The 25487-nt window shown below is 38.4% G+C and overlaps 1 protein-coding gene across 1 annotated transcript in view; it reads left to right on the forward strand.

Moving 5' to 3' along the window:
- The window catches only part of usp53a (ubiquitin specific peptidase 53a), a 40514-nt gene continuing 15027 nt past the window's right edge, over positions 1 to 25487 (forward strand). Inside the window, exons 1-10 of the mRNA XM_015054125.1 lie at positions 1 to 422; positions 10278 to 10937; positions 13540 to 13632; positions 14162 to 14296; positions 16345 to 16455; positions 17552 to 17634; positions 17819 to 17903; positions 18165 to 18311; positions 19392 to 19541; positions 21996 to 22167. Coding sequence (XP_014909611.1) covers positions 10794 to 10937; positions 13540 to 13632; positions 14162 to 14296; positions 16345 to 16455; positions 17552 to 17634; positions 17819 to 17903; positions 18165 to 18311; positions 19392 to 19541; positions 21996 to 22167 — 1120 coding nt within the window. The 5' untranslated portion in view covers positions 1 to 422; positions 10278 to 10793. The remainder of the gene's footprint in view (positions 423 to 10277; positions 10938 to 13539; positions 13633 to 14161; positions 14297 to 16344; positions 16456 to 17551; positions 17635 to 17818; positions 17904 to 18164; positions 18312 to 19391; positions 19542 to 21995; positions 22168 to 25487) is intronic.

A 25487-nucleotide genomic window follows, 5' to 3' on the forward strand; every position in this document is an offset into this window, starting at 1 on the left:
AGCAGCAGCAGCAGCAGCAGCATGGCAGACTGCAGAGCGAGTGTTGTTGAAGAGGCGGGGTTTGACATCTCAGCTCTGAAAACATCTCTAATCCAGTATTTCAGGTGCCGAAGTCGACGGAGCGCCCAGTCAGTTCTCAACCCCACCACCGCCCACATCTGTGGCTTCTGCTTCACACCGGGAACAGTATCGCAGCTGAACTGAGTGAGACGTGTCCGAAGTGGAAGTCACATGAGAGTTTCAGCGCTGTAAAACAACACTTGTTATTTATTTATTTTTTTACTCCCGGACTGGTGGAGTACTTTTCCAGCGTCTCTCTCCGCGCCTTGACACACATTTGTTCAGAGTTCGTCGGCTTATCAGCTTTTTAGCACTTTAACGGATACCGTCGCCTCTTATTTGGACGAAACACTCTCGTAAAGGTGAGTGCCTTTTGTTTCTAATGACTCCTGTAGTTGTTGAAACTTTCTTAGCTGATGTTTAGCAGTAGTAGCTTACGTGGGGCGGAAATGAAATGGAGGCTGTACCTGGAGCTCAGGTGAACCAGGTAGGCCTAGCCTGGTTAGCCATCTTAGCGTAATACTTCTCAAGTTTCAAAATATCTAGTGAAGATGTTTACAGAAAAAAAAAATCCAAAATGGTTGTAATTTAGACAGTCTGTCTTGTACGAGTTCATATTGTGGTTACTTTTAAAAGTCAACAGTTGACGCGCTCGCTACGGTAGGTGTGTTTTATGCTAAACGTTGTTGGGTATTAACGCATCTTCGTTTTTAGTGTGAAACGTGGGGTAATGCTAATCTTGAGGTATGTTTTACGCTTATGTTTAGATGTTAGGTCCATGTATGCATGTCGATGCAAGTCACGTAACAAAATAAAGAAGTTTAGGTTGGATATGAACCTAACACCTAGAGGTCAGCATTACCCAATGTTTAACAATAAATACGAAGATGTGTTTCCGTATAAGACTAAAATTCGCAACTTTATCAATATCTCTCTTATTTAACCCATATTCCTCACAAAAACGATTTTACTAAACAGGAATAATGCGGTTATCAACAAAATATTAAGCGTAAAACAGCTATTTTAAATGTTTAAGTATGGTTTACATTTTAGTGTTGAGATGCCGACGCAAGTTACGTGCCCATGTCAGCATTTGGCTCAACATACCTGAGAATATTAAGATGAATACTAATTCCTTACCACAAACTAACTTGCTAAACAGTTATAGTTCGTTTTTTAACATAGGTTTTGGTCACATACGAGCTACTGACAATACCAATGTTTAAGTATATTTACAGTTGTTATGTGAGCTTTTAATAGTGTTAACAAAATGTCAGCCCTGAGACATATTTTGATACGTATGTTCGCAAACACCGTGAAATAAAGGAGCTTCCCCACAAAATAGGTTTTGCCTGTTGTGTATTAAACGTGTGTGTTAAACGTACAACTTCACAAAAATATCTTACTAAATAGTGTATTTATTAACACAGTGTTATGCATATCAGTTCAAAACATCTCCCGTTCAGTGCCTCTTTATGGTGTGTGAAACCAGGTTAAACAGTCAGGGATGGGAACTGAGAGCAGACTTTTGTATTGCGCAACTTTTATTATGTTTTGGTGACACATTTTATCTTTTTAACAATCTCCTTCAGAACTCAGAGTGGACATTTGTCTCATCCACGACGTAAACTGGGTCAGTTTACTCCCGTTTTAAAGAGTTCAGATTAGTTTCTTCAAACAAAGCACAGTCATGATGAAATCATAGAATCTTTAGCCATGAATACATCCCGTACTCTCGTGCTTTTGTCCTCATGTCTTTTTTGGACCATTTCCACAAAGCCTTAACACTGTGGAAAAACACACAGTGGCATGCTGACGAACCAGTTTTGTCTCTCCTAGCGCTCTGTCACGTCTTCGTTTACAAGCGTGTTGAGCAATTGTACCTGGAAGAAGCACACTTATCTGGTACAGGTGTCTAATCGTGAAGTAAACATCCAGTTCAGGTGTTTGCGTAGTGAGACACGAGTACGACGATTATTGCCACAGGTACCATCATGTTCTGTTGGATTTGTCAGGTGTGTCAGGTGTAAGATTCTGAGGGTGAAATCTTTATCATAGACTTGTGTGGTTGAAATGCATAAATGCAGCAAATCGTAATATGATCAATACATTTCTATTTAGAAATTTTAAAAAGTATTTGCCTTTTTATTTTATTGCTATACCTGCAACATGAAACATTAAAATTAAGTAAAAATGTAGTTCTGAAATAAAAAGTGCCTGTTGTGTGGAATAATAATTGTTGTCCTCTCAAGTTTTGTCATGTTTGGAGTCTGACCAATAATGGGTTGCTAGTAACCATGTAAGACTTTATAAAATGGGTAAAAATAAATTCCTCCATTATCTCATATACTGGTAGATCATTAAATGACAACCTTTTATTTGATGACATATATTGAAACATTTCCATGTTAAGGAGTACAAATTTTTTTTAATTTTTTTGCAATTAAGCAATTGTGTCAAATATTGGCACCCTGCGGTCTATACTGAAACTTTCTTTTACAAATAAAACAGAACTTAATCTTCTTCTGTGACATTTCACTAGGTTGTGGGATCCAGAGGGAAGAGAACCGTTTCTCTTTGCAGGAACTCTGTAGATTAACCTGGGTCTGTCCTCATGCTCTTGTCTTGTTAGCTGTCTTCACTGGTTTTTCTACAGCATATGTGTTTGGTTTTGGCTGATCAGTCATTACTGTTTTGATTTTTGTATTATGTTTTGGATCCTTATTATGCTAGAAGACTTATAACCAAAACACCAGATTTTTATGAAAATGCCTTGTTACTTAATAATGTTTATGATACCATTCACTCTAAGAAAGTTCCTCTTTGCTTTGGAAGAGGAACAGACCCACATAATTACAAATCCTCTGCCATGCTGAACGGTAAGAATGAGATGCTTTCCCACATTTGTTCTTTATTTCACATAAAGACTTTAACTTATCATTTTTACATTTGAGAGGATAGGACAGAAAATTCTGTTGCATTATTCTCAAACTACCAGTGGGCCTATAAGTAGCATCAAATGACTGTTCTAGTGATCCCCAAGAGGCTGGATATATCTGCAGTTTTCCAACAGTGACCCATGGTAATTTTTTTACCATCCTGTTTACTGTGCAAAGAGGCAAAATAAGTAAGGGACCTCACCCAACCTAGTCTCCATTCATTAGATAATATTGGATATATCATTTTTGTAGCTTAAGGTAACAGAAATCAGGAATGACTAATTAAAAGTTCGCAGAATGTAAGGGAGGCTCCTTCGGTTCATATAGGATATTACTTTTGATAGAGTGTGTACAAACTTGTTCATGTTCTCTTCTTAGAGCTGTGCTTAGAATGATAAACTATTTATAATTTTACAACTTTTAGAAGCAATTTTTAGTTATTCATCCTTCTTTTTAATTCGAGGTCACACACAGGTTACTGACAGGACTCCGCAATACTTGTTGGGGGAATTTCTCCACAAAATATTCCTTGAAACTGGATTATGCTTGGTAGCAAGTGTAAAAGTAAAGTCCATGTAAATGCTTAATAACTATGTTGCCGTAATTTAGCTTAGTACAGTTGTAATCCTACGTCGCGTTTCATAGCGAGGCGTTTTTAAATCAGCAGACCTTATGGAAGTAGTTCCAAGAGCAGACAGGAGGATGTTGTATTTCAGTCAAAATCTTTACTCAAGAGCTGGTTCCTGGAACTGGGAGAACTGCTTTTGTTCTCCACAGAGTCTTTTCCTCTGTGGGCCGTGGGAAATAATGGCTGACCTGGCGTGGTGCGACTGGCCAGTTCAGTTTTACAAGGCCGATCATGGTGACCGTATACTGAAGAGCAGGAAGCCGACACAGGATAACTTCTTTGTTGCCCAAATGCTTGAATCCTGTCCGAAGGGAATTAGAGATGTTTCACTGGTTCCTTTTTTGTTTTTTTCCTTTCAGACGCAGGGTCAGGTTTAATTGTTGCTTTTATAAAAAGCTTCTCAGCATATGCCTGAACTCCACAAATGAAATGACTCTGAAATTCCTGGAAGGCTTGAACTTAAAGCCAGTGTAAAGAAGGAGAGAGAGCGACGTTACTTTTGATAGAGTGCGTACAAACTTGTTCATGTTCTCTTCTAGCTTAGAGCTGTGCTTAGAATAATAAAGGGGGAAAAAAACGTGACTTCATACTTTGATTTGAAGAAATGCTTCGGACTTCTGAGAACTTTGCCTGCTTCTGAAATGAGAAGCATGTGTTTACAGGTTGTGGCGGCTTAATAAATACACAAAGCGATGTAATTTGTCACATTTCCCAGGAGAAAGAATGTGAATTCAGTGGTGGGAAACTTTGCATGAACTGAATGTCAAAGTAGGAATGTTTTGGATTTGGGGAGCAGCATTTTATTAGAAAAACAAACAAAAGATGTATTTTTTTCTCTCTCTTTCTTGAAACAGAGGCTCCACGTTGTTACCTGGTAAACAAATAGTTTCTCCAGATTGTATCAGTTTGAATTTAATGATCCATTCCCTGAACTTTGTCATGTTTTGAATTAAACTACCTGTGAAGGAGCTTTAATTCTAATTTTATTGACGTTTCTGGTTTAATAGAAACTGTGATGGCAAAAAGGGAAAAAAAGCCATAAAAACATTATATAGCTGTTTTTAAAATGGTAAAAAGCTGTGCATTTGCCTTTAGAACACTTGCAGGATTTGGTTGAATTATTAACTCATGGGGATACGATTATCAAAGCTGAACAGTCATAGTGAAGGCGTTCTAAGAACACCATGTGCTTCTTCTCTCTTCGACATGTTTGTGTTCTCACTTCATAATGACATCGAATAAGTGTGACTCACTTAACCATAGATTGATTCATCAGCAGCTCCTGGCATTACCATATAAAGGAGATCAATTGAATCCTCCTTAATGAGGCAATCCATCAACAGATCTCTGATAGATTAATCTTAGAACGGGACCCCCCGCGCCTTCCTGTCGTATTTCTCCATATTTTACAGACTCCTCGGGCTTTCCGATACTGCTGATACTCCCCTCAATATCTGGCTTGACGCTTTAAAATGTCAGCCTGAGTTGTTTTCCTTTTGACAAGTGGAGTGTGGGGGGGGGGAATGAGTCGTCCCTGGGTTTGACATACGAGAAAGCTTTTGTTTACTGAAGGAAACCTGGGCTTCCTGCAGCACTGCTCGCAAGAAGAGAAAAAAAAAATCTTTGTAGGCTTTCTCAAAGAGATGCTCTACATTTTTTGATCGAGTTGGCATGAAAACTGCAGTTTTCAGCGACAAAGTGGTTTGTCTTTAGGCTTATTAAATTAAATGATCACGCTGCAGTATTTTATGCAGTGACACTGTTTAGATGGATAAAAGATGTTGCAGTAAAGGTACTTGCTAATAAATCTGTATTCTTTTAAGTACATTTTTCTTTGTATTGGCTCATGTAGTTTTTACCCTTTTTATTAGGCTTTAGTTGGCGTGCACTGATTGCAGTTTTCTGGCTGGTCGCAATCTTTAAAAAACCTGACCTGCCCATTCTGGTTTTGGAGGATACAGATTTTTTTTTTCCCTGGAAGAATTGCGAAATGCAGAAACAAAGTCACTAATTTGGCAACAGTAGTCTTGCAAACCTTTGCAGAGGTGATAAGATTGGCTTCTCATGTGGCAAATCACCCATTTCTCAAAATTAAGAAAATCAAATTTATCATTGCATCCCTGCTTTCTTGTTTCTTTTTACTGCAACTGATATTTTAAGATACATTTTTATCTTTGGACATTTACAGAAATGGGTATGTCATGTTTTTTCTATAGATACTTGTTGTTTTGTTTAGTTTGGTAGTTTTTTTTTCTCCTGAACTCTGACCTACTTTCTTGTCACTGTTTAATAAAAGCACACCCACATCCTGATGCTGCTAATAAAATGCTTAGTTTGATATAATGTTCTAGTTTACTAAAATACCTACGTTTGTGCAACTAGGCCAAGAAGTTACATTTTCTTGCATGTTTGCCAATGTGAAAGCTTTTCTTTCAGCAATGGTTTTCTTTTTGCTGCTCTTCCATTAAAAAGCTAGGCTTATGGCGTGCAGCTACTCCAGAGGTGCCGTGAGGCCTTTTGATGCTTTTGTGATTAATGCTGTTCTTCCTCAAACTTTAGGTGGCATAATTTTGTTGTGCCATTTTAAGTTGATGGATTGAACAGAGTTCTATGACATGGTTTGTTTTATAATCCAAGTCTGCTTCAAACTTCTCAACTTTCTCCATGAGTTGCCTGCTGTGTTCCCTGGGGATTTTGATGCTGTTTTTTTTTTCCAACTTATGAGGCCTACAGAGCACAGCTGGATTTATATGGAGATCAAAGTACACATGTGGTGCTTATTTTATTACTAGGTGACTTCTGAAGACATTCGATTTTAGTGGATTTTATTAAGAGGTATCCAATTATAAAGGACTAAATACAAAGGCAAATCTCTTAAATCTTATAAGATTTATATTTAAAAAAAAAAAAGTTTAAAAGCAGTTTATTCCAACACTCCACTGTGCTCTTCGATCACATAAAATCCCACTGAAATAAATTAATATTTCTGATTTGAATGTATCAAAATGTGAAAAGGTTAAAAGCTATGAACATGAGCAAGGTGTACTGTATGAGACTAATTTTTTCCTATTTCTGGGTTGGCTTTTTCTGTTTGTACAGTGTGTCTTGTCTAGAAATGTGTTTTTCATATTTTTTCTCATTACATATCAAACATACTTCTGCTTCCATTGTCTCACATGCTGCATCCAGCTGAACTGGATTTTTGCATGCGATTACTCAGAACATGACAAATTGAAATTCAAAGGAGGGGAAAAAACTGCTTTGGCATGTAGAATCAGTAAAAATACAATCAAGACAATCTGAGCTTAAATAAGTTGCTATGCAAGTCAAATGCATGAAAACAAACAAATTGGTGTTATGTGAGGTAAGGCTCATTATAGTTCCATCTGGAAATGAAGTCGGAGGGTTTTAGTGGGAAAGCGTATTATGTACGAACTTATGAGGGTGAGTTCGTTGGAAGACAAATCAGTCCCAGGAAAAGCATTTCATTTTCACACCTTGGACTTGAAACGGAAGGGTGTTAACGGCCATTTTGGCTTCATTGTAAACCTGGCATCACTGCCAGGTTTACAATGATGTAAACCTGGCATCTGAACAACACCAGCTAGCAGTCATTTTCTCCACCAAGGTTTCTGAACATTGAGCCAGACATTTTATTTTTCTTTGTAGCTGAATACAATGGAGCCTTCTCTTTTTTTTTTTTTTTTGGGCGGTGGTTTACTTTGAAATACTTAGCTTGTGATCAAATTTAACAGGTGCATTGATATTTCCTTCCGTCCTCCAAACACATGTAGCAAGTTGTCAAACCTGGACTGCACCTCGGTCAGTTCAGGCTAGCAAAATTGGATGGACATCCTGCTTTCAGATTAGTGCAATTGTTGCTGAAAAAAAAGCAACAATTGCTTAGTTCCCATATCTTCCACAAAGTAGCGTATGATCCTTCAGATGAGTGACAGCGTTACTGCCTTGAGGTCAGCAAGTGTCAGTTCTGCTGAGACAAAAAGGCTGATATAAATAATGTAACTGAGGCTGGCAGCTTTTCAAATGGACCACTGTAATGCAATAGAATTTCCAGACTCATAAAAGGCACAGCCATATATACACTCTGGCTGTTGTCAGCAGTATCACAACACAAAACATGTGCTGGCATCACTCTCCATGCCGTCAGCTTGACGTTGAGTTATGGTGACTCAACGATGTCTGATGTAGCTTCCTTCTCTGGTAAATGAGTCCAGTTTAACTCCCATAGAGCATACTTGATGCTTGTGCAATATCACAGTTCAACAAAGAGGGATTGCAACAGTGTGTGTAGTGTGTAGTTGCCATTTCTTTCCATCATTTTCCAACATGGTGTATGGCTCAGCTTGAAGACTTGCGTCACACCGATACCAGCAGTTAAGAACATGTGACATCAGTGCTGTGTGCAGTACAGGTCGTTTGTACACATTTCTTCCTTCTGCTGAAACTATTTTAAAACAGCTTTAGGGATTGTTTTGGAATGCTGTTGCTTCGGAGCGCCGGCTTCTTGTTCAGATGGCGAGACCATAGCCTTACAGCTTGGTTGAAATGCCCGTTTGAATGGTAATCCTGCCCTATTAATACTAAACTTCAGGTTGTGAAATATATGAAGTATATATGCTATGTTGTGACAACCCAACGATACATTTAAGATTCCTGAAATTCCACCAACGCAGGGTTGTTTAGCAGGTTTAGACAGAAACTAGTAGTTTGAGGGACTCTTTCAACAAGAAAGTTTTCTTGTGCTGCTTAGGGACACAAACAAATAGGAACATTTCTTGTGAGTGCTGGTCAGTTCACCCTTTAGTCATTTTATACTTGTACTATTTCAGTAATGGATAGTCTTTTATGTTGTTTTCTTATAGTTTAGTGGAGGGATAAATGTGAATATTTTATGCCAGTAAATAATGCCAGTTATTTTGGTTTGATCAGGGGTCACAATCTGTCGTGTGACATTAACGTTTATTATTTTCTGATCTTCAGAAAATCATATAAAGTTGTTTGTGAGGAATTAGCATTTTTCCAAAACTTGTATAAATGTATAATTATCTAGATAAATAAACTCGCACACAGCAGCAAGGTACAAAATAGTTTTTCTGGTATGAAAAGGAAGTAGACCGGGATTAAAATGAAGAAACAAATTTACAACAAACCAAACTGATTCAGAGGATTTCTCACTCTTGCTGCTTTGTACATGTTTGATGTTGTAACCACATCTTTCATAGATCAGATTTCCAGAGAACCTCAAGATGAGCTTTGTTTCCATTTAGAATAAAACAGCCTTTAAAATCACCAACAAACCTGTGGAAAATCACAAGTTGTGAGTCCACGAGTCTCTTGGGGCATTCCCTAATGTAATAACCCAGACAGCATCCACTGCCTTGCTCAGCACAAACATATTCATCCATCAAACCTTTCAACACAGTCTGCTGGCGAGTCTCTCAGTCCAGGGTGCATAGCATACACACAATCGCTGCAGATTTTTGTTGATGCAGATTTTGATCTCTCTGGAGTTCCAGGCCTTGCTTTTAAAATTCTGAATTACATGTTCCAAAAAACTGATGGGTAATTTCATTTTATTGTCCTCCAGGTGTTCAATTGTTAATAAAAAGAACAAAAAATAGAAAATGGGTCGGATCAATGTGTCTTAGTTTAGCTCAAAGGGACGCCAGGAATAAATTAACAAAAGAAACTTGCATTCTGATTGCAAATGGGTTCAAAACTGGTTGATTTTGATTTGATAAAATTCTGGTGTTAATGTTTGATTAGAAAAAAAATCACCTGGCTTTTGTGAGCATTTGACATCAAACTCTTTGGGCAATAAGTAGAGTTACACCAATCCATTGACCATAAATCCTTTTTTTTTTTTTTTTTTTCAGATCAAATACAAAAAATCTGTATTTTTTTTTTTCCATTAATTGATTGCATCAAACTCAGCAGCTCCAACTATTTTGCATCTATAACCAACAGCATGTTCTTGGATACACTTTTGTAAGTTCATTAAAAAAATCAGAAATTCATGAACTGGAACAGTACCTGCATTGCTGCAGACAAAGTCCCCATCTGTTTGTCTATCTATCCATCATACCATCATTCATGAAAAAGACAGATATTTTCAATTCCTTTACTTAAGACCGACAGACTTTTTTTTTTTTCCTTTTCATGTGTTAAAGTGCTTTAAAGCAATCACAACCTGTCAAAATCTGATTTCGGCTTGTCAATCCTACACACCAGTTATTATCTTTTAGCAGAAGTTAAGTAAAGACTAAATAAGGAATCACATTGGGCGATAAAAATAAACCTGTCTGTAGATTTAAAATGCAGTTCGAATTTGTGCCGAGTTCAGTTCCTCTGGTGCAAAGGGTGTCTGTAAAAGTTAATGAGTAAGCTTTGTTTGTTTACATGCCTGCAAAAATCAGCTCGACATCAGTGTGAAAACAGAAATGAGGCTGCACGTTTTTGTGTGATTGGTTGGGTCAGTTGCACGTTTTTTGTTTTAAAACCAAATAGGCAAATCAACTGTTAATGTAAAAGGATAACACTGAACTCACTGCTGTCACTGGTAACGAGCTGCACTTTGACCTCATAAAGCTCTCTGGTTCTAACTCTCTCTTTTGTTTCCCCCCACACAGAGTGGACATGTTTTCAGCTTTACCTGGATAAAACTTCTGCAGTAGACGAGTAACTTAAGCTGGAAGTGTGCACCATGATGGCGAACTTGCTGAAAGCTTTACTGTCCCCTTTTGAAGGCATTTTGAAGCCTTGTCCTGCTACATTAAAGGATGATTGAGCTGTTTTTCTGCATTCAGAAAGTGCATCTTTTCAGAAGAAAAACACAACTCTCCACTAAAGCCTTGCCTATACAAAGACGTGGATTGTAACTTTTTTTTTTCTCCCTTTGTACGTTTACTTTGGATTTTACCCTTTTTTGTTGTTTAAGATTGTTAAAGCTGCAGAGAGAGTAAACAGAACTTGTGAGCTGCTGACATTGAGTAGAATCCTATGTGTAGCTGGGCACCTGCAGCAGCTTGTGGAATAACCTAACCTTGGACTATCGGGCCCAACCGGGATCTGATCCCAGCTACAACCTGCCTTATCCTCCATCTAATTAACTATCCCACCGGTCTGAAAGCAGACTCCACTAACCAATGGCATGGGCCAAGTTCTTCAGGAAGCAGGGGGGCAATCTGGGGAAATCCTACCAGCCAGGGAGCATGATGTCTCTGGCCCCGACCAAGGGACTGCTGAATGAGCCGGGCCAGAACAGCTGCTTCCTCAACAGTGCTGTGCAGGTAGGTGAAACATTTGTTGGTACAAAGGAGTATTAGGCAAAAATATGGCTTATCTGAGAAGTCTGAGCTCTTGGCTTTAGCTGTACTTAGGTCTTGAGTTTGACTGTTGGGGCTTATTCAGTCATTAGGAATGATTAAGAGCTTTATAATAATTTCAAACTTCCAAAATTTAGATTGCCATATACTCTTGTTCACATGGTAGGTTTAAATCCCCCCCCTCCCCCCAAAATAAAATAATTGCTAAAACAAAGGCTAGTGAGTTTAAGTTAGCAGTTTCGTTGTATAGGAAGGAAAATAAATGCCAAGTAGAGGTTTGCAGGACCTTGGACATCTAGAGAGGACACAAAAAAGTTAGAAATAAATAAAAATAAAATTTAATGACTCAAATTTAATAATTTCCAAGTCTGCATTATCAACAAATAAAAAATGGCTATAGATGAAAATTTGATACAATTTTACCTATATATGTGACATATATATTTTTCCCTTGCATAAAAATTAAAAATCTGGATATCAGATTTTCTAAAATTCTGCGCTTACTACTTTTTTTAAATTATATGTCATTTTAAAGGAGAGAAAAAACAGTCACAGAAAACTCAGATTCATGAGAGCAACCAAATAAGGCACACTGCCTGTAATACAGTTTTGGCATGTCGGTCAGACATAAATTGGCTGTGATTTAAAAAAAAAAAATAAAAAATTACTTTTGACATGCAAATCATGCACAAACAGAACACACCAACCATGGGGAACCTCTGACACTGATCATTTACAGTTAAGCCCCAAATTATTCCTACCCCTGGTAGATTTTCTTCTGACTGGAAAGAACTGGGCAAAATAGACTTCAAATTGTATCTTGTGGTATTTATTATATAACTGATAATGAAAAGTATTTAAAATGTATTTCTGTGTGTTTTGGGGAATAGGTTGTTTGGCTGACGCTGCATGTCCTCAGCTACTCTAGTTACCTTATCACCAAAAAAAAAGAAAGAAAAAAGGACAATAACTGCATTTATTAATCTTTTTTAAAAAGTGAGGACATATTCTGCTGCTCTCATGAAACTAATAATTTGAAAAATAGTAACACTAACAACCTTAGCTTTTAGTAACAGACTTCCTGGTTGAATTAAAATATCTCTAAGTCTGCTAGATATCACAAGGAAGTTTTGATGTGGGTTAAGATTTAGATTTTAAGCTGAACACATATTCTGATTAGTACATTTTATAGGTTGTAGACTCAATTTTAATCATTTACAGTTGAAAATGTAAAATACATAAAACTGATCAAACCTGAATCAGATTTTATAACATACTGCTTGTGATATCTTAAACATTTTAAATGTAGAGAGTGAGATTTATTTATTTATTTTAAGTGCAGTTTTTGACATTAGGAAAGCATTTTACAGTGTCTTGCTAGAAAACTTTGAGAAAAATCTGGACTGAATAAGAGAAAACTGTAACCCAATCTTAGTTTTCATTAGGAGTGTGAAAACTGTTCTGAGTGTATTTGGAAATTGCTAAAATCTTATCTCATTCTTGTGAAGCAGAGCAAGTTGGAACAAACTAGTAACAGGAAGAACATTGTAGCAATGGAGACTAGAAGCCAACAAATTGTAGAATCAAACAGAAACTTTCCATTAAGAATGAACTAAAGAGGTGAAGAGGAAAATTTTAAAAATAGACCTCCAGTGGCATAAACTACTCTTAGTTGCACTGATTCTAACCAAAACTGACCCAGAAAACCCTCTCACCAGAACAATGGTGTGCGTGTGTGTGTGTGTGTGTATAAGGAACCAAGAATCTGACAGAACTGGAAACCATCAGAAAGACAAATGGTTAAAAACCAAGAATCTGAAGACTTGGTTGGTTAGGAATGCATAAACAAGCTGTGAAACTCGCAAAAGGACGACTTCCTAAAAACTAGCCTCGCTGGTCACTTTTCTTTCAGCCCTTAAGTTTTTTTATAACCTGGAAAATAGTTAAATAAAATACACTCTTAAAATAAATTATGGAAAAAATGTGAAATCCTGTCCTAAATATCACATAGCTGAATGTTTATCCAAATTTTTTGTAGTCTTATTTATTTTATTGGTGTTGCGGTACAACATGTTCCACCCTCTGACTGTCTTTATTGTAGTGATTTCAGGGGCTTAGTCACCATCTAAATCTGTCCGAGCTTCCCAGCAGTTTATGAATGTTCTCTACGCTTGCTTTTGACCACTGCAGCCCTGGCTGGTGAGATGATTCATTGCAGCAGTCATGAGTTAGGTCAGTCTCAAAGAAGACCATGACTCAGAGGCTAAGACAACCCATGAGCTGGTTGGAGATGATCACTGCTTTTGGCTGTATTTCTCTACATGAGAGACGATTCTGAAACCTTGGAGACATCATTTTGAATGTCATGCATATAACAAAATATACCCATGGGTGTTTGGCTCTCTTACATAATAAGATTATTCACACTCAACAAAAACAAAACTTCTGCTCCTGGTCGTTAGAATTTTGTTTGTATTTCTGATTAGTGTTTGCGAGATTAGATTGAAGGAAATCCTCTTGACTGTGAGATTGGAGATTAACCTGCTTCTCTGTTTCCTTTTTGTAGGTCCTGTGGCATCTGGACATCTTCAGACGCAGCTTGAGACAGCTGCCAGGGCATTTCTGTCTGGGAGACTCATGCATTTTTTGTGCATTAAAAGTACGGCATTTTTAGCAACTTCCTAAATAACCATGAAGCCTTTTTTTTTTTTTTTTTGTTTTCCATTATGGATGCATAATGCTAGTCACAGAAATTAGTATTGTACATGACCTTGCAAAAGTATTCATACCCCTTCATTAACATGCGATACAAACATCAACATGTTTTATTGGGATTTTATGAAGTTGGCCAACACAAATTCGAAAACATGTTTTTCATTTAAATATTAGCCCTCCTACATAAAACCATCTCTCTCTTAGTCACTTCTGACCAGTTTCTCTGTTTACCAAATAATAGCTTTCCAACAGCATGATCCTGACAGCACCATGTTTCAACATAGGGATGGCATGGAAACGCGTGAAAAAAAAAAGTGTTACTTGCTGCTTTGTGTTTTTCACATTTAAGTTTTTTTTACTTTAAAGTGACTTAACAAAAAATTAGCTATTTGAATCCAGATGCATGAATGCCTGCAAACACAATGTGGCACTGTCCATGTGTGAACCCCTCCTCTCCTCTCCTCCTTCGTCAGGGCCTTTTCTCCCAGTTCCAGCAGAGTCGGGAGCGCGCCTTGCCTTCTGACAACCTGCGTCACGCCTTGGCAGAGACCTTTAAGGACGAGCAGCGCTTCCAGCTGGGCTTTATGGATGATGCCGCAGAGTGCTTTGTAAGTGTTTGTGCGTTATGCTGCCACGCAGTTAGGGCAATTCTGCAACAAACTGTTGGGGGAGGTCACTGAAAGAGCTTCTGTCCCCCCTATTACCTCCCCTCTCAACTTCTTCCACAATAGGACTAAATATCATCATGACAGGTTATATAAGCATGTTGGCTGTGTTCGGACCACTGCTTATTATTTTTGATATAAAGGTTTTCTTTAGATTAGTTTGTGTTATTTACAGTGTTAATCGCTAGAAACTCGTATGAACCTCATCACAATGGATTTAAAGGGAGAGTTTCATACAGGACAACATGACTTTCTTGTGGACTATAAGTGCCTGGATGGGGCAATAAAACACACATTAGTCTGCGAAGCTCTCGATTTACCGGTCGATCTACGTTCCCACCCTCATCTATGGTCATGAGCTTTGGGTCATGACCGAAAGAACGAGGTCCCGGATACAAGCGGCCGAAATGGGTTTCCTCCGCAGGGTGGCTGGGCTCTCCCTTAGAGATAGGGTGAGAAGCTCGGTCATCCGGGATGGACTCAGAGTAGAGCCACTGCTCCTCCACGTCGAGAGGAGCCAGTTGAGGTGGCTCGGGCATCTGGTCAGGATGCCTCCTGGACGCCTCCCTGGTGAGGTGTTCCGGGCACGTCCCACCGGGAGGAGGCCCCGAGGAAGACCCAGGACACGCTGGAGGGACTATGTCTCTCGGCTGGCCTGGGAACGCCTTGGGGTTCCCCCGGAGGAGCTGGAAGAAGTGGCTGGGGAGAGGGAAGTCTGGGCCTCCCTTCTGAAGCTGCTGCCCCCGCGACCCGATCCCGGATAAGCGGAAGAAGATGGATGGATGGATGGATGGATTAGTCTGAATATGCAAAGTAGTCATTAAATGTGGCAATATGAGGGAATTTTAAGAAATCGTAAACAATAGAAAATTGCAGTATTTGACACCATAATTGACCAAAAATGTAAAAATACTCATTACATGATAATCAATTTAATGGATATTGATCTATTCCTTTTTGCTTTATTGATTATTTTTTTCCGTGCCAACTTATTTTTAGGTTTAGTAACATAAATATTTATTTACTTATTTATTATTTGCTGACTTGTTTACTTCTGTCATGTTTATTTTTTATGGTTTTACCTATTATTTGCATATGTACTTATATAAAGGTCTATATATTTACCTTCTATCTAATTAATTCACTTTATTATTTACTTATTTATGTACTTAGGTTTTAGTGATCCAGTTATGTACTCTTTCAGTTGGCTTGTTTTTATAAGCAGACACAAGGCTGTCATATCCGTGTTTCCTGGACGTCTTGTCCCCCAATGTGAAGCACAAAATAGTAAAGCATAGATGCCACTTTTTAAGTGGCAGCCACCACAAGGGTCAAAATGTTCCAAACCAAAATGTGTCAGGATGTAAAGTTATTCTCCTGATGCATATTTGCAGGCTGCAAGAAAATCTATCTTTTCTACTACAGACCTTTTCTGGGCCTTTGAGAATATCTCAGTACCTGACTGGTTCTACTTGTGAGCGGGGTTCATTTGTACCTGTCTCCTTCTGTATTCTCACAAGCTCCATAGCTTTTGTTCCTGGATTGAATTGCAATTTTCTCACCATATTAGCCCTGGGCAGTGTGACTGCTGCATTGTTTCGTTGCTTTTTTTTACTTGCATTCCATTGTACTCAAGATGAACAGGTTACTTTCAGGCATTTTAAAGTTGTTTCCAAGGATAGTAGGACATGTGCACATGTTGTTTTGGGTTTTACTTGTTTCTTGTATGATTGTTTTTCTATTACTGTGTCATCACATCAAGAGGCAAATTGTGAACCAGTGTCGCATTTAAAAACTTGGAGCCTATACTGCGTAGCGTAATATCTGGCAAAACCTTTAATATTTCTTGCATTCTATAGCGGTTTGTAAAAATACAAAGAATCTGAAGTGCAGCTGCTTGTTTACACCATGACATTACAGATTTTATTGAAATAACTCCATTTGAGTTGGTTGTTTTATTTATATCTGAGGCATTTCCTTGTCTTTCTTAGGAAAACATACTGGAGAGGATCCACCTGCATATTGTGCCTGAGACGACAGATGCCTGCACCTCCAACTCTTGTATCACGCATCAGAAGTTTGCTATGTCACTTTATGAGCAGGTCAGTAGGTTTCTTTATCAACGTTTTGAGTTTAACTACATTTTCTTACCTAGTATCAATTTACAACAAATGCTGTCTTAATGCACAGCGCAAAACAAAAGTAGTTTGGAGTAGTGTGAAAACTTCAGTAGTTGGGCAGAGTTGACTCATTTATACCAATGTAATCCAATGTAATCCTGCAGAGTGTCTCACTGAGGTGGATAACGATGCAGATGGTGTTGAAACGTGTGTTTAAACTACAAATCTGCCGTCTGTGGTCTGAACCGTGGATTGTCACTGGACTAATAAGCTAGACCATATTTAGAGAAAGGAGAATTGCTCCTTCTGAGATTAAGTGGTTGGTGTCTCTCTGGATCAGATCAGGTTTTTCCCAGAAATGCTGAGTGAAAACATGCTGCCTAACGGCTCATCAAAACATGGACGGTACCAGAGAAAACTATGGAGTCCAGCATTGTATTGTGAACTGTAAACACTCAGAAATATTCAATATTTTATTATTTACGTCATTGTCAATCAATTCTACCATTTCTAATTGTATCTGTTTGGCCTTCAGGGTTGATCTGTGGATGGTCTGAACCTTCTTTTAGACAGCATTAGGATTTAGAGTCCTGCGCACATACAGTTGCACGGTGCTACATGAGTCAGTGCTTGAGACAATGGGAATCCAATCCATCATGTTTTCACACTGGGTCGCCCCTGGTGGATTACAGAGGGTGTTTTATTGTCAGGCTGCACGACGCTGCGGCAGCAGCAGTACCGGATGTGTCACAGATGCTGCACGCATAAATCCCTGCTACGCACAACATGCACACCAGCCTGCTCTGTGGCACTGATGCCCATCGCTGACTCTGTTCCTGTCCTAAACAAGCACTCTCTCTACATCTAGCTGGTAGCACATGTTTGATCTGACTCCCTTGACTTTTTGACCCCAAAGCAGCAAATAATACTGAAACTTAATCACACATTTGGTCGTCTGTATATATCTTTAATGGTTTGGGGTTTTTTTTATTTCCTGCCTATAATAAAATGGTCCTTGGCAGAAGTTATATAAGCTTTCTTTCATTGCCTTCTTGCTCACTGACCTTCTCCTCTTCAGTCCGTGTGCCGTAGCTGTGGGGCGTCGTCGGACCCGCTGCCGTTTACAGAGCTGGTACATTATATTTCCATCACAGCGCTCTGGTAAGGGACAGAATATTTAAAGCCCCCTTTTTTCCTATTAAAAGGAGGTAATAAGAGACCTACAGTGAATAGGATGCACTGCTGCTACATCCTATTCACCATCGGTCATATTATGTCTATTTTTTTTTTTTCTAATATGATTTGGTAGAAAAAAATCTAGTGCTGACGTTTTCTGCTTTCTTAGTCAACAGACACATCAGCGTCGTGATGAGTCTTTTGGGGAACTGTTACAAGCAGCAAGTACAATTGGGGACCTTAGAAATTGTCCAGTAAGTTTTTTTTCTTTTATTTATTTATTTTTTTTATTAATTTGTTTCAACAGTTTGGTCATTTTGTTGGAGGCTTTTTGTAATCAGTAAAAATGTGATATATATAACTGTGATATATATTATTTTTATTATATTCTAAATTGAGGTGCACCTACATATTCAACTACTTGATATTGCTCATAGTTTCTGAAATATTTTATACTTGTGGTTTTAATGAGACTTAAATTGTTGTTTTGCTCTTTCTTTCTTTCTTTCTTTCAGAGCAACTGTGGTCAGAAGATCCGGATCAGACAGGTCCTGATGAACTGCCCAGAAATAGTCACCATCGGCTTTGTGTGGGACTCTGAACAATCGGATCTCACAGAGGAAGTCATCCGCTCGCTGGGGCCTCATCTCAGCCTCTCTGCGGTGAGTCGCCTTTAAGCTGTCGTTTACATGTAATTTAGTTTCCAGCTAAATTAAAATAGCTCTGTGGGGTCCACCAATACATCAGGATTGATTAAAAGTACAGAGTTTCCATTTACGCAACTGCTACGTCTTCTGACAGCTCTAGGGTCGGTTTATTGTAGCGCAGTCGGACATTTGTTGGGAATAAAGTGGGGAATTACTTCTGTGGAATTCTGTGCAGCTGCATAAGCAGTTGACGCCCAATGCCCCGGCGATCAAACAGCTTGTCAGAAAGGCCCTCCTCTCATCTTTGTGTGGGAGAATGCCTGTGAAGTGAACATGAAGGTTCGACGTGTTTTTACTGAAAGAAGGAAAACAATCTGAAGCTTGTTTATAGACAAACATTCAATCAGGAATAGGCCCAAATGTGGTCATGTGTTTCCTGATGTCTCCTGTTGGACATTAATATTGAACTACAAGCTACAACATGATGTAATTTACAAACTAGTCCTCAGTGGCTCTATTAACATCAACTCTTTGTGTGGTTGAACTTTACAAGCAAAAATCAATCAGTGGAGTTCAGATCAGGACACAGTCCACACATTACATATCAGTATTCAGACTGGTTTCTTAACAGCTCCCTCTTTAGATGTTTCAAAGCCAAACCATCAGAAGAATTTGTTAAAGCTGACCTCGCATTAATCCACCACAAAAGTTTTTATTCATTTGGAACAGTCCATGTGACTTTATTGGGTGTTAAAGCGAGTCCTACTCCTTCTTGATTTGCTTTGTAAGCTCTCCTCTTTTTTTTCTTTTCTTTTTTTTAAAGCTTGAGACAGGAAACAGAAAGCGTACTGTTCAGGAAACATGTTTGAGAGAAACTGTTCACCAACACTGTCCTTGTAATGTTTGTGCAACAAATGCAGACAATAACCCTGGTTTTAGCCAGAAATCTGGGGAAGATTGGATCACATGTGAAGGTCTGCTTTTGTCCTATTCAAAGCTAGGAAGGAACAGCAGTTTTAACTTTATTTCCTGCTTACTTTTGCATCTATCACTTGCGTATAAATATTTCATTTGTGTATGTGTTTGCGACCGCAGCTCTTCTACAGGGTGACGGACGAGCATGCCAGAAAGGGAGAGCTGCTGCTTGTGGGGATGATCTGCTACTCCAGCCACCACTACTGTGCCTTCGCCTTCCACACCAAATCCTCCAAATGGGTTTTCTTTGATGATGCAACAGTGAAAGAGGTGAGGAGGACACTTTCTGGTCTGTTAGACGCGGAAGATTATATATGTAGGGTTGTAGGACCCTAGATATGTAGATATATTTCAGTACAGCCCATCCTATGAAGACAACAGAGAGACAGAACAAGGAAGAGGGGATGCCTGTTGTATGATTGTAAACTTTTCCAATATTTACAACATTTTATCAATAAGTTCTTGTCCATATGTTCCTGTATGTGGCTTCTTAAGTCATCGCTACAGGTGAGTCTGGTGCCTAAGTCCCCTCCAGTCATTCGTTTAAAAAAACATATTTAAAAGAGTGGCACAAGTTTATGCAAAACTTTATGTACAAAACAAGCATATTTAAAATAAATACAATCCTCAAATCTCATTAAATTGAGTTTTTCAGAATGGTGCAATTGATTACAGTTACCCAGCTTCAATTATGGTCTTATGCATTTAAGGTTTTGAAAATTAAACTGAGCAGTTTTGGTGACTTAATGTGATTTTTTTTAAAGGTAAAACAGAGTCCAGAACATCACACAGATACTCAAAGTTACTCATAATATCAAGATGTTCAGCCCTTAAAAAGACACTGAGATGCAAGGAAACTTGCAGATTTATAAAGACATTTCTGAACTTGACTCAAAGCTGATGGTAGACTTGAATATGCTTCATGGACATTTTCTGCATGTATAAAATAACTGTGTCGCCTGCTTACATTTAACATGAACAGATATCTGGTAAATCAATATAAAGATTCAGCAAGATCATTCCAAGAAAGAAGCCTTGTGTGACCCCTACAGGGCAATCTGACAAATTATCAGAAGATTTATTTTTAAGCTCTAAATAAACCATAACCAAGAAATTCCAGCAAGCCACAATATGCAATTTAAGCACTATTAAATTACATACTGCGGCTTGCTTAAATTTCCACTGTTTGTACATGAATGTATTGCTGGTTCTTAGTAGGGACAAGGATCCTTCGCATTAAAAAGGGAGAATTATAGAAAGATATGATATTGTTTGTGATTGTTGCAAGGTTAAGATGGCACCATTAGGCACAGTTTAAATCATTATTGCCTAATGAGTTGGTGAGCATCGGCCTGGTTTAAAAGCAGCACGGAGAGGCTCCTCAACTGTTTTATGACTGCATTTAGAGTATTAAAGTCTGCGTAGAGGCTTTTAATGGATGTCTTCAATTGTGTTAGAGAAAAAGTCGCACAGAATACTGAATTATTTATATATATATCGTAAGGAAATTCTTTTTTTTTTTTTCCTCCAGATTTATTTTTTCTCATTTAATCCATTTCTATGATACAAATATGTGAGCAAGCCCATTGTCTCACATCCTGCTCACTATTTTCTCGGGGACGGTGGCGCAGCGGTCACCTGGCTCTGCGTCAGTCCATCAGTAGCTTGTGCTGCAAACCTGAGTGAGATGGAGGAGCTACTGTGCTTCAGCTCCTGCCAAGTACCTGGATCGCAGCTCGCCAGCATTCCTAGGAGTCCTAAAACAGTTGTCACAGAACGACTGCGGCACTGTCGCCTCGCCATGTTTTTTTTTTTTTTTCAGCTTCATAAAATAGCTTTTTCTGAAAATTAGGAACACAGTAAGCATTTTGGAGCTTTAATTAGCCGGGGAGTTTTTATCGTTTCCTTATATTGGCCAGTATAACTGGTGGAATGTTTGCAAAGGGAAGCTGGTTATTCAGAAGTAATTCGGCTGTAGAAATTGTGGTGATTTTAAGTTTCACTTTGACAGCTAATTACTAAACTAGTTTACAAAAAACTGCTGGAATTTAAAAATGTACTGAAATGATTTATTTACCCCCACTGCCCCCCCGCCCCGCCCCCACAGTTCCTTAAGGTTTTCATCCGAAACTTAAAATTTGACAACTAACAGGGAAGTTGACTGGACCTTGATATGAACTTGATTGGGACCTAAAATGTGAGGACATTAGTTTGATCAAAGTAACTTGTGTTTTTTTTTTTTTTTTATTATTTCACTTGACAGACATTTCCATTTCCAAATTAAGGAACAAATAAAGAATAATTGTACTCTGATTAGTTGCTACACATATTCTTTTTATCTTATGTATTTTTTACACTAATAATTTAGTTTTACATAAATGTATTCTCAAAGATTGTAAAATGGCACTAAATCTATTTTTAGTTCATTTGATGAACTTCCCTTTTAAGTGGGAAGATTCAACAGGAAGATATCGTAAGAGTTTCAATTTCAAGCCAATTTCTTGTTCTCCAAGTGCAGCAAATGCATATTTGTTTGCAAACTCGATGAAAAATACTTTAAATAATCTTGTAACCTAAATAATGTTTTATTCTATAATCAAGCAGCCTTATCTTTGTACCCTTTTGCCACATTCGGTTTGGTGTTTTTGCCTAGTTTCGTCTCCGTGGATCACATTTATTTAGACTTTAAATCCTATATTTTTTGTTTTCTTTTTTCTATTGCAGATTGGTACTCGGTGGAAAGATGTGGTCACTAAATGTATTAAAGGTCACTTCCAGCCTCTACTTCTCTTTTACGCCAACCCTGATGGGAGTGCCATCCACACAGAAGATGCCTCAAGACTCAACAGCAACCACTCGCACACCCACAAGACCAACATCAACGGCGATGTGGCAGGTATAATTTGCTCCCCAGTGTTTTTTTTGTTTGTTTTTTTGTTTTGTTTTTTATCTCTGTCCTGACTTTAGCTATATGTTCTTCCATAAAAACGCCTGTACAGAGGGGTGGGGAGGCATTATGTTGATATGGTATGTACTTTTTGTAGTAATTACCATTGTCTGGATTTGGTTTCTGTTCTAGGATTGTTTCACCAGGTTCTCTGTACTGAATACATCTTGTAAATCCATTTGGATGTTTTTTTNAGGCTTTTTGTAATCAGTAAAAATGTGATATATATAACTGTGATATATATTATTTTTATTATATTCTAAATTGAGGTGCACCTACATATTCAACTACTTGATATTGCTCATAGTTTCTGAAATATTTTATACTTGTGGTTTTAATGAGACTTAAATTGTTGTTTTGCTCTTTCTTTCTTTCTTTCTTTCAGAGCAACTGTGGTCAGAAGATCCGGATCAGACAGGTCCTGATGAACTGCCCAGAAATAGTCACCATCGGCTTTGTGTGGGACTCTGAACAATCGGATCTCACAGAGGAAGTCATCCGCTCGCTGGGGCCTCATCTCAGCCTCTCTGCGGTGAGTCGCCTTTAAGCTGTCGTTTACATGTAATTTAGTTTCCAGCTAAATTAAAATAGCTCTGTGGGGTCCACCAATACATCAGGATTGATTAAAAGTACAGAGTTTCCATTTACGCAACTGCTACGTCTTCTGACAGCTCTAGGGTCGGTTTATTGTAGCGCAGTCGGACATTTGTTGGGAATAAAGTGGGGAATTACTTCTGTGGAATTCTGTGCAGCTGCATAAGCAGTTGACGCCCAATGCCCCGGCGATCAAACAGCTTGTCAGAAAGGCCCTCCTCTCATCTTTGTGTGGGAGAATGCCTGTGAAGTGAACATGAAGGTTCGACGTGTTTTTACTGAAAGAAGGAAAACAATCTGAAGCTTGTTTATAGACAAACATTCAATCAGGAATAGGCCCAAATGTGGTCATGTGTTTCCTGATGTCTCCTGTTGGACATTAATATTGAACTACAAGCTACAACATGATGTAATTTACAAACTAGTCCTCAGTGGCTCTATTAACATCAACTCTTTGTGTGGTTGAACTTTACAAGCAAAAATCAATCAGTGGAGTTCAGATCAGGACACAGTCCACACATTACATATCAGTATTCAGACTGGTTTCTTAACAGCTCCCTCTTTAGATGTTTCAAAGCCAAACCATCAGAAGAATTTGTTAAAGCTGACCTCGCATTAATCCACCACAAAAGTTTTTATTCATTTGGAACAGTCCATGTGACTTTATTGGGTGTTAAAGCGAGTCCTACTCCTTCTTGATTTGCTTTGTAAGCTCTCCTCTTTTTTTTCTTTTCTTTTTTTTAAAGCTTGAGACAGGAAACAGAAAGCGTACTGTTCAGGAAACATGTTTGAGAGAAACTGTTCACCAACACTGTCCTTGTAATGTTTGTGCAACAAATGCAGACAATAACCCTGGTTTTAGCCAGAAATCTGGGGAAGATTGGATCACATGTGAAGGTCTGCTTTTGTCCTATTCAAAGCTAGGAAGGAACAGCAGTTTTAACTTTATTTCCTGCTTACTTTTGCATCTATCACTTGCGTATAAATATTTCATTTGTGTATGTGTTTGCGACCGCAGCTCTTCTACAGGGTGACGGACGAGCATGCCAGAAAGGGAGAGCTGCTGCTTGTGGGGATGATCTGCTACTCCAGCCACCACTACTGTGCCTTCGCCTTCCACACCAAATCCTCCAAATGGGTTTTCTTTGATGATGCAACAGTGAAAGAGGTGAGGAGGACACTTTCTGGTCTGTTAGACGCGGAAGATTATATATGTAGGGTTGTAGGACCCTAGATATGTAGATATATTTCAGTACAGCCCATCCTATGAAGACAACAGAGAGACAGAACAAGGAAGAGGGGATGCCTGTTGTATGATTGTAAACTTTTCCAATATTTACAACATTTTATCAATAAGTTCTTGTCCATATGTTCCTGTATGTGGCTTCTTAAGTCATCGCTACAGGTGAGTCTGGTGCCTAAGTCCCCTCCAGTCATTCGTTTAAAAAAACATATTTAAAAGAGTGGCACAAGTTTATGCAAAACTTTATGTACAAAACAAGCATATTTAAAATAAATACAATCCTCAAATCTCATTAAATTGAGTTTTTCAGAATGGTGCAATTGATTACAGTTACCCAGCTTCAATTATGGTCTTATGCATTTAAGGTTTTGAAAATTAAACTGAGCAGTTTTGGTGACTTAATGTGATTTTTTTTAAAGGTAAAACAGAGTCCAGAACATCACACAGATACTCAAAGTTACTCATAATATCAAGATGTTCAGCCCTTAAAAAGACACTGAGATGCAAGGAAACTTGCAGATTTATAAAGACATTTCTGAACTTGACTCAAAGCTGATGGTAGACTTGAATATGCTTCATGGACATTTTCTGCATGTATAAAATAACTGTGTCGCCTGCTTACATTTAACATGAACAGATATCTGGTAAATCAATATAAAGATTCAGCAAGATCATTCCAAGAAAGAAGCCTTGTGTGACCCCTACAGGGCAATCTGACAAATTATCAGAAGATTTATTTTTAAGCTCTAAATAAACCATAACCAAGAAATTCCAGCAAGCCACAATATGCAATTTAAGCACTATTAAATTACATACTGCGGCTTGCTTAAATTTCCACTGTTTGTACATGAATGTATTGCTGGTTCTTAGTAGGGACAAGGATCCTTCGCATTAAAAAGGGAGAATTATAGAAAGATATGATATTGTTTGTGATTGTTGCAAGGTTAAGATGGCACCATTAGGCACAGTTTAAATCATTATTGCCTAATGAGTTGGTGAGCATCGGCCTGGTTTAAAAGCAGCACGGAGAGGCTCCTCAACTGTTTTATGACTGCATTTAGAGTATTAAAGTCTGCGTAGAGGCTTTTAATGGATGTCTTCAATTGTGTTAGAGAAAAAGTCGCACAGAATACTGAATTATTTATATATATATCGTAAGGAAATTCTTTTTTTTTTTTTCCTCCAGATTTATTTTTTCTCATTTAATCCATTTCTATGATACAAATATGTGAGCAAGCCCATTGTCTCACATCCTGCTCACTATTTTCTCGGGGACGGTGGCGCAGCGGTCACCTGGCTCTGCGTCAGTCCATCAGTAGCTTGTGCTGCAAACCTGAGTGAGATGGAGGAGCTACTGTGCTTCAGCTCCTGCCAAGTACCTGGATCGCAGCTCGCCAGCATTCCTAGGAGTCCTAAAACAGTTGTCACAGAA

The sequence above is a fragment of the Poecilia latipinna genome, unplaced genomic scaffold, assembly GCF_001443285.1.
Source record: "Poecilia latipinna isolate Pla-1442-1.1 unplaced genomic scaffold, P_latipinna-1.0 Scaffold1229, whole genome shotgun sequence".
NCBI lineage: Eukaryota > Metazoa > Chordata > Actinopteri > Cyprinodontiformes > Poeciliidae > Poecilia > Poecilia latipinna.